The following is a 10,000-nucleotide window of genomic DNA, read 5'->3' as shown; positions in this document are numbered from 1 at the left end:
GACCGACAGACACACATACATTATTAGGAGCTTCTCTGCATAGGCAACATGAATGCAATGTAAATACAAACACACACACACACACACACACACACACACACACATGCACACACACACACACACACACACACACACACACACACACACACACACACACGCACACACACACACACACACGTACCTCGAAGGAACCGATGCCTCTGGCGTAGCACCGACATTAGCAACAATAGCAGCATTGGCTGCGTTCTGAATCCAGGTCAATGCTGCCTTAGTAAATGTCTGATCATCCGTACTGGATTGGGTGTCACAAGTGGTAGGTGTGCAGCGTGCATTGAGGAACACTCCCACATGTGCAATTCCCAGAACTGACCATACACACGCACACCGTGCACACACGGATAGTTGACCACAGATGCGCATACGCCGCACGAATAGGCGGGCCCACGGACGGAGGAACGGACAGACACACACACAAACACACACACACACAAACATGTCATGACACATTCAGGATAGCGATCAGGATGCTATGTATTACACATCACATCTAGCCCCCCCCCCCCCCCCCCCGGGCAAGTGGCTCATGCCAAAACCGTCTGCGGGGTCATCGGGCGAGCACGTGTGCAGGCCTTCCTGAATGACTTTGAATTGTGCTTGCAGGCCAATAGCTTCGTTCCAGTAGCACAACCTAATGATACTGTAGATGCTGAGTCCCGGGAAAAAATGGAATTGATGGCACAGGTTAAATTAAGCAAGGGCCTGACCGGCAGTGCCACTTTAATGTTACAGTCCCTGACAGCCGCTGAGCGCGGAAGTAGAGCCACCATTGAGACTGCTCTTCATGGTAGGTTCAGGGAAAAAGGGAAAGGAGTTGTTGTGACAAACGGACGACACACACACACACACACACACACACACGCACGCACACACATATACACACACACGCACACGCACACACACACACACACGGTGAACTGCAGCACAGACCCACCCACCTGGAGGTGTTTGATACTCCAGAGTGTGGCGGCGGGTGGAGGACGTAGCCGTGATGGTGTAGGTTGTGTACGGGAAAAGAAGCAGTTCAAAGCTTTGCTCTGTGGGAGAGGAGCTTGCACGGGTAATGGACACCTCCGATGCTACAGAGCCTTGCAGGCGTTCGACAGGAGTGACAACAACCTAGGTATGGCAACAAGAGAGAGAACACCGGACTGTAGCACACTCATACATCCACTATCACTTCCGTCTACCCGGGAACTCTTTGCGGCGAGTTCTCAGTGGAAATAGTACCACTCTCTTTCGTCACTTTCTGTGGAGATGGTGACGTAATATACCAAATTTACTAGTATGGCTTTCCCCATCAACATGTATGCGATTTGGAGAGTTGGAGCCCCCGTAGCTGTTGTGTCAATGGGGTTGGATTTCACTTGCTGGCACTGTACATGTACAAGCAGTGGAATACACCGCACTGTACCTTAGTGTCATCCAGCCAGTTCCATCTGACCAGTGTCTTCATCGATGTCACGTCAGACACAGGGCTGACAGTGATCATTCCATCACTGACCAATCCTGTGCATACATAGACGCACACGCATACATATGCACAAACATACACACGCGCACACGCACGCGCACACACACACACACACTTACACACACACACACACACACGCACGCACGCACGCACACACACACACACACACACACACACACACACACAAGTCCACAATTATCTTCCTGTAACTCTTTTCACGGCAATATGGCCAATCATCAGACATCACGGTGGGCGCTTAGAGTACATGTACCGAGGAATACACTCCGCTTTGTGCACAAACACACACAACCATACCTACACACCGTTCTTATTTTCATGTATTTCAGTCTATGCACAGTTGAGTCACCGTGGAAACACTGGTACGCTGTGCTTGATGCTAGCCTGTTTGTTCTTCAGCACCCAGCAGTTCACACAGAGTCACACTCTCAGCTCGCCTCAGTACACCTAACAAGTACCATGCTACCTCCGCAGCTAGCTTGCGAGGAAAAAACGATGAGCGCTTCAGTGACGCATCCAGGCTACATCTACACGTGGATCAAATTGTCAATCGTGTATGCTTCGCTCCCGGTCTGCGCGTCGGGCGTCCCTGGGGTAGGGCCGATTTGCACACACTCGCATACGGCTTCTCTTGCCCGGGCAAAGCTTGGGACGGGCCGGTCAAATCTCGAGCTGCACGGACCATGGATCGTGTAGAACATTCCAACCCGGAGGCGTATACACACACTACCGTATTGTCCGGAGTACAAGCCGCACTTTAAACAACAGTACAGTGAAACAGCTGTCTAAGACGACCGCTCAAGGGACCTTCAGAATCTGGTCTCTGTTACCAGGTGGTCTCCTTATCCAGGGTTATTTGACTGGAAACAGCATCCCTTGGTACTGGTTTCAGTGGTCTTGTGGGACAGGTGGTCGCCTTATCCGAGTGGTCGCCTTATCCGAGTGGTCGCCTTATCCGAGTGGTCGCCTTATCCGAGTGGTCGCCTTATCCGAGTGGTCGCCTTATCCGAGTGGTCGCCTTATCCGAGTGGTCGCCTTATCCGAGTGGTCGCCTTATCCGAGTGGTCGCCTTATCCGAGTGGTCGCCTTATCCGAGTGGTCGCCTTATCCGAGTGGTCGCCTTATCCGAGTGGTCGCCTTATCCGAGTGGTCGCCTTATCCGAGTGGTCGCCTTATCCGAGTGGTCGCCTTATCCGAGTGGTCGCCTTATCCGAGTGGTCGCCTTATCCGAGTGGTCGCCTTATCCGAGTGGTCGCCTTATCCGAGTGGTCGCCTTATCCGAGTGGTCGCCTTATCCGAGTGGTCGCCCTGGCAGGTTTTACTGTAGTTCACCCAAAAATGTCCATGCGGCTTAAGCCTGATTCATACTTCATTTCGCGTACGATGTACGCGAAATAGTTGAGCTCAGATCAACTTTTTCGCGACGCGACATGAAGTATGAATCGGGCTTTATACTACTGTTGTGGACATGGAAATCGAGTCGAATGACCGAGGCCGGCGTCCTCAGTGCGTACAGATTGTAACGCTGCATGCAGTGCACAATCATGTTGATCCGATGCGACCAGCGCGCTGCAGCGCATAAACACGGCTGCATGGCCAGCGCCCTGGGGCCGCTAGACGCGCGACCGGATTTCCATGTCCACGACAGTACGATGGGCAACTTAATGGTGCTAACTGGAGTAGATGTTTGTATTCCATGACAAAAACATTTGGGTGTGGCATACACCCCAGTGCGGCATATACAACGGTATACCGGGTACTGGGATCTCGTGTCGTCTTCCTGGTTGCTATGGATACTCCCTGTTGTCCACCTACCCTGGGTCTTGAGGTGAACTGGGATGCTGAAGAAGGTTGCCTGTGACATTGCCACGGAGACGCTGCTGTGATTGGCGGAGACCGAGTGCATCATGGCAACTCGCACGGCGTAAAACTTGCCAGCTTCCAGATGTACTAGCGCGCACTTGAGTGGCTGGAAGACAAACAGCGAGCAGCGCTCGCTGAAGTGTACGCTGTCGACCTGTGTGTGGTAGCATGAGGTTGTTGAAGAGGTGGACACACGACGGCACACACACACGCATGCTCAGACACACGCATGCACACGCACACACACACACACACACACACACACACACACACACACACACACTCATGCACACACATGCACACACACGCACACACACACACACACACACACCGACACGCATGGACACACACACATACGGACATCATAACACTAAAAGTCAGATCGCTGAGGACTCCGTCTAGATATCATGTGCGCTTCTCATGATATGCATCATCGAACGTGAGCTCACACACCGGTACATGCAAACCTGCTAAATGCTTTTTAAAACATTCTTCACGGAGTAATGGAATGCTGGGATGCTGTGGTGCTGGAGTAATACAGTACTGAAGTAGTGGAGTTTTGTTTAAGAACTTTGAAACTCCACTGTAGCCTTGTCATATTTTCAGTGTATCCAACTCGCAACACACGAATAGTCCTCGGCTACACCAAGTGCAGTGAATAGTGGACAAGTGGTGTAGCCAAGGACTGTTCGTGTGTTGCGAGTCGGGGTGCTGAAACAAGTAGTGGAGTAAGGCCCTCTTCAGACTAGGTACAAAACAGCCTATAAGTCACATTTACATAGAAGTTTCAAAGACAACAACAAGAATCTGGCAGGAAGCCTAAAAAGCTGCCCAATCCTTTCAGGCAGGGTGCGAACCCTTGTACAAGGCAACTTTCCGCATTTATCGCACTTTCACCAGGCAGTCGTACAGACGTACAAACTTTGTACCCGGGTACGACTACCGGCTGCTTTCACACATCCCAGGACCATTGCGCAATCGCGTAGGGTCAAAGGTTGCTTGTATATTGCATGTAAAATGTGTAGTCTGAATGCAGGCTTGGAAAAATGTTGCCTTTTAGGTTTTATGTGATTTTGTACTGGATGTTCTATGTACGTAGTCTGATGAGGGCCTAATGGAGCAAAAGAGCAAAAGAGCAGTGGAGTGATATTGTGGAGAGCCACTTCTAAGCATGTGCAGTGATACACAACACTGCTTGAGTGATCTCTGCAGGTCGATCTGTTAACACGTTCCTTCACTGGATCTTTTTTTGCAGTTCTTACATCGTGAATAGGTTTGGATAATTGGTACCAAACTCGGCATTGACTTCTTTACATCAAATTCCTTTTTTCCATTTGTATAGAGTTAGACCAAGAGTAAATAACTCCCAAGAGTGTACAACGCCGATCCAGCTCTGCATAGGGTCTTGGTCGAGCGTAATCGGATCTTCTGATGTCATGCGCACACTCCACATCAGCGCAAGGCCGGTCTCGAGGCAGGGCACCATTATTTTTGGTCCGAGCGCCCCCGCGACTCACCCGGGTTCCCCTCAGATATGTACAGTATTATGACGCAAAGATCCGATTACGCTCGACCAAGACCCTATGCAGAGCTGGACCAGGCGTTGCACACTCTGGGGGGGGGGGGGGGGGGTATTAGAGAGGTTCCGCACTACGTAATGTTGAGCAACTTTACGTTAGTGGGCGGAAAAACCCGTGAATTCGCGAGTTTGCACTCCACTTACGGAACGTGGTCTACGTAGAGTACGTAGCTGGTCCGTAAGTGGATTGGGGTACAAATTTATGACTCTCTCCCCAGGTCGATCTGGTCGTACACTGCCGCTTTCGGAGTTGCCAAAGGCGGCTACGTGATTTGAAAACTCCGCATGGCAGAACCCAGATGCGCATGCAGTTTACGTAAGATTTTCCGTAGATCAACTACGTTTTTTACTAACGTAATTACGTTATGCGAAACCTCTCTATTTACTCTTGGTTAGACTACTCTCTGGTGATAATTGTGCTACGTTTCCTATAAAAGAGGTTCTCTATCATCTGGAGTCGTGGAGTTAAGAAATGAGCTGTGAGAATTGTACACTTTACAACAGAGTCTATCGCCTGAGGTTTTCTCACTGGCGGTTAAACTTACGTCAAAGAGATTCTTAGTCTGTGGTGTGGACAGGTAGACCTTGAAACCTGATACACTCTGCTGGATTTCATTGGGGTAGGTCCAGGAGACAGAGGCAGTGGTCGCGGACAGTGGACGAACAACAACATCGCGCACAACAGTGCCTGGAGAAAGAGCGAGAGAAATATTGGGTATAAGCAGTGGTAAGTTGGGAGAAAGGGGGAGAGAAAAAGAGAGGGCGACATGGAGAGGGAGGGTAGGGAGACAGAGACACAGCCATACAGAGAGACACACGGAGTAGGTGAGCGCTTGCAATTGCAGTGACATCGCGTATGGGTTCGTTCCACCACTCACTACGTAAATCTCATTTCCCACAAACCCTAATGTCACGTGTTCAAGCCGAGCGTATTCCCGGGCTTCTATTTACACACGCACGCACGCACGCACGCACGCACACACACACACACACACACAAATCGCTTATCATACTAAATTACTTAGCAATTTGTTCTTCGCTGCTACCCCCAACCACACATAAATGCACCCACCATGCAATACTAATCCATCTCCCCGATGCCCCTAACATCACTGCTTCCCTCTGTATCTCTCTCTGTCTCTCTCTCCCTCCCTCCCTCCCTCCCTCCCTCCCTCCCTCCCTCCCTCCCTCCCTCCCTCCCTCCCTCTCTCTCTCTCTCTCTCTCTCTCTCTCTCTCTCTCTCTCTCTCTCTCTCTCTTTCTCTCCCCCCCCCCCCTCCTCGCTCGTTCGTTCTCTTCCGTTTTTGAAATTCGATTCCATGTAATTGGGCACCGTTGCCCGTTTGGCCGTGCAAAGTAAAATAGAAAACAACAACAACAACAACAACAACAACGTGAGTGCCTACCTTGTTCAGGATATCTATACACCTTGACCAATGAGGCATGTATGCTTAAGGGACATGCAGCTCCGAGGACACTTGGCTTGTACACGTCGGACGCACTGCAATGTGAACTTTAGTGTCGGCAATGAGGTTCTTGGCGTAGAAGAATTTGTTAGATGTCTGCTGAGTGATGCTGTTGCCACCTTGTGTGACAGTGACGGTAAATAGCTGCATGGGTGACCAGAGCAAACACACACACACACAACACTGTATTGTGTCCGGAGTACTGTGTGTTGTACAGGCATGCAGAGCCTCGCTTACTCCTCCACAATTCTCTCTCTCTCTCTCTCTCTCCCTATCTCTCTCTCTCTCTCTCTCCCTCCCTCCCTTCCTCCCTCCCTCCCTCCCTCCCTTCCTCCCTCCCTCCCTCCCTCCCTCTCCCTCTCTCCTCTCTCTCTCTCTCTCCCTCTCTCCCTCTCTCCCTCTCTCCCTCTCTCCCTCTCTCTCTCTCTCTCTCTCTCTCTCTCTCTCTCTCTCTCTCTCTCCCTCAGACAGACAGACGGACGTAGAGACAAAGGGATAGAGAGAAACAACAACTGGATCTAGCCAAAGCAGAGAGCAAGAGCAAGACTTGGCTCTGATGGATACAGACGGACAAACAGACACATACACACAGACACCAGCAAGCGGACAGACAGACAGACAGACAGGCCAGACAGAGAGACAGGCCCGACAGAGAGGCAGACAGACGGAAAGGTAGATGAACAGACACACAGGCAAGCACACGCCACGCCATGCAACTGGCAGATACCTTGACACCAGGAACATCGTACTGCCAAATGAGCACGGCGGTCGTGTGATTAATGGCAATCAGCTCCAGATGTTGTGGTGGGTGCAGATAATCTGCACACACGCACGCAAGCACACACACACACACACGCACACGAACGCACACACACACACACGCACACGTACACACACACACACACATACACACACACGAGCGCAAGCACACACACACACACGCACACACACACACGCGTGCACGCCAACAAACGAACAAACAAAGTGGATTGTGAGCAACACTGGCTCACACTCATCACTGCACTTCACAAAATAAATTCATTTCAGGAAAAAGGTTTTTCGCGGTTTCGGCCGTAAAATAAACATCATCGTGACGCGTCCTACAGGAATTTAAAACAAACAAACAAACAAACAAACAAGGAAGCAAACAAGGAAGCAAACAAACAAACATTAGAGCGTGTCACTGACCTCCAGTCGGTGACTGCAACGCGGACTGGACAAATCGCGGCAGTTCTGTCGGCTGATGTTTTCCGCCTTCCACGCTGCTGTCTGTGTCTGACTTGACGACAACAACCTGCAGGTTCACAAAAACCACACGTGCAGTTAACGCAGGCACCGTGACGTAAGGAAAAATCACCGTACCTCTCTAAATATAAGTGGCGTCCAGGTTCTCCCTACGATGCAGTGCCGTCACTTGACCAGAACCCTTTCACACAACGCCACAACGCCCGGTTTCAATTCAACCAGAAATGGGTTTTGAACAAGTGCGTGCCTGTAGAAAGACAAGTCCTCACCGAGAAGAATGCATAGTCACGCGCAACCGGCCCAATGCCAACGAATACAGCTGAAGTGTTGCCCTTGACAAGCCGTGACGTCGTCCAGGAGTTGGTTTCACCTGAGTATTCAGCATGACAGTTAGAATGTAAGTCACAACAGTGCAGAAGTAAATAGGTTAGGTGAAGAGAGAGAGAGAGAGAGAGAGAGAGAGAGAGAGAGAGAGAGAGAGAGAGAGAGAGAGAGAGAGAGAGAGAGAGAGATAGAGAGAGAGAGAGAGAGAGAGAGAGAGAGAGAGAGAGAGAGAGAGATAGATAGAGATAGAGGTAGAGATAGAGATAGAGATAGATAGAGAGAAAGAGAGATGAATGGAAGGATGAATCGATCATCGATAGAGAGAACAAAGAACGACTAAGTCATAGCTTATTCGGCAATTGCAGGTGCCTGGCGATCCACGCCATGCGATTTAACTGTACACGAGAGAGCACGTGCGCGCACGCCACACACACACACACACACACACGCATGCGGCACACACACACGCACGCGACACACACACACTCGCAAAATCCACGTCTCTGTACTTGACAACACGAACAGCATGACAGTGAGCTCATAACCCAAGCAGTTTTCAGTTGTGAACCAACAGCACTCAGAGATCAGTTGTGCGAATGAATACCGGATCGATCAACAATTGTGAAACTGCATGCAGGGTCTATAAAGATTGCAACATGCACATACGCGATAAGTTGTAGACGCAGTATGTCCAACTGCTTTTCTCCACGTCACTCGAACTGTTCGGGGACCTGGTACAGACAATTTGACATGTAGACTGTCTGTGAACACACGCACGCACACGCACGCACACGCACGCACACACACACACACACACACACACACACACACACACACACACACACACACACACATGCACACACACACACACACACGCACGCACGCACACACGCACATACACACATGCACGCACGCACACGCACACACACATAAAACATACGCGCATACAGTCAAGTCGTTTCAACTTGAACGCACCCTGTCAAGAACTAGGTGAACATGTAGATCTTGGTGAAGAGATCATTGAAAACTTGTATACAAGAGCATTAGAATAGTACCGTAAAACATGTAATTTTCGGTGTAACTTTAATTTCCGCGATTTCGGTAGAGAAACCAGGAACCTAAATTTAGATTACACCTAAAAGGCACTAGAGTATGCACTGTATGTGAAGGGAACGCTGGTTACCTAATTCTAAATTACACCTGAAACCTGGCAGGTCCCTGCACCGGAATTTTAATACACCTAATATTACATGTTTTACAGTAACTTCAAGCGAACAACACAAAATGAAAAATCACTGATAAGTTCTCAGCTACCTCTTTATGTATTCTACTGGAGTAGCACTGTTGAATGAAAGGCGATCGCGTGCGGCGAGTAAGGGCAGGGCGATCCGCAGCCACAGTAGACAATGGGATGTGAGCTGGTGCAGGGCACAAACACAACTCGTGCGATTGCCTCTCATCGGGCAGCACAGGTCCAGGTGAAACCTGTCCAGGCAACCACTCTGAAACGCTCATCACCAGTCCCAGGAGACAGCTGCACCCAGGACCAATAATGGATGCAATCTCAAGTCAAATGACCCTGGGTAAGGAGACCACCTGGTAACGTTCAAGAGGCCGCGTTTTGCAGGTCGCTTGAGCCATCGTATTAGACAGGCTACGCAGTACAGTCATCCCTCTGTAAACCAGCACCCTCTATAAACCAGCACCCTCTGTAAACCACACCCTCTATAAACCAGCACCCTCTGTAAACCAGCACCCTCTGTAAACCAGCACCCTCTGTAAACCAGCACCCTCTGTAAACCAGCACCCTCTGTAAACCAGCACCCTCTGTAAACCAGCACCCTCTGTAAACCAGTACCCTCTGTAAACCAGCACCCTCTGTAAACCAGCATGAGGGGTGGGTGAGGGTTGGGTGAGGGGTGAGGGGTGAGGAGTGGGTGAGGAGTGGGTGAGGAATGGGTGAGGGGTAGGTGAG

General features: G+C 50.3%; 2 protein-coding genes across 2 annotated transcripts in view; both read right to left on the bottom strand.

The window, feature by feature from the left end:
* The window catches only part of LOC135821378 (uncharacterized), a 19,870-nt gene extending 11,801 nt beyond the window's left edge, over positions 1 to 8,069 (bottom strand). Inside the window, exons 1-9 of the mRNA XM_065334449.1 lie at positions 7,971 to 8,069; positions 7,645 to 7,750; positions 7,184 to 7,275; positions 6,397 to 6,600; positions 5,537 to 5,679; positions 3,365 to 3,566; positions 1,472 to 1,566; positions 996 to 1,176; positions 182 to 365 (exon numbers count right to left, since the gene is read on the bottom strand). Coding sequence (XP_065190521.1) covers positions 182 to 365; positions 996 to 1,176; positions 1,472 to 1,566; positions 3,365 to 3,458 — 554 coding nt within the window. The 5' untranslated portion in view covers positions 3,459 to 3,566; positions 5,537 to 5,679; positions 6,397 to 6,600; ... (1 more) ...; positions 7,645 to 7,750; positions 7,971 to 8,069. The remainder of the gene's footprint in view (positions 1 to 181; positions 366 to 995; positions 1,177 to 1,471; positions 1,567 to 3,364; positions 3,567 to 5,536; positions 5,680 to 6,396; positions 6,601 to 7,183; positions 7,276 to 7,644; positions 7,751 to 7,970) is intronic.
* Positions 6,442 to 10,000, bottom strand: part of LOC135821874 (sortilin-related receptor-like) — a 41,810-nt gene continuing 38,251 nt past the window's right edge. Inside the window, exons 25-28 of the mRNA XM_065334875.1 lie at positions 8,692 to 8,786; positions 7,645 to 7,750; positions 7,184 to 7,275; positions 6,442 to 6,600 (exon numbers count right to left, since the gene is read on the bottom strand). Coding sequence (XP_065190947.1) covers positions 6,442 to 6,600; positions 7,184 to 7,275; positions 7,645 to 7,750; positions 8,692 to 8,786 — 452 coding nt within the window. The remainder of the gene's footprint in view (positions 6,601 to 7,183; positions 7,276 to 7,644; positions 7,751 to 8,691; positions 8,787 to 10,000) is intronic.

Source organism: Sycon ciliatum, chromosome 7 (assembly GCF_964019385.1).
Source record: "Sycon ciliatum chromosome 7, ocSycCili1.1, whole genome shotgun sequence".
NCBI classification, from domain to species: domain Eukaryota; kingdom Metazoa; phylum Porifera; class Calcarea; order Leucosolenida; family Sycettidae; genus Sycon; species Sycon ciliatum.
Note: the sequence above shows the minus strand (reverse complement) of the source record. Positions and strands in the feature narration are given on the sequence as shown.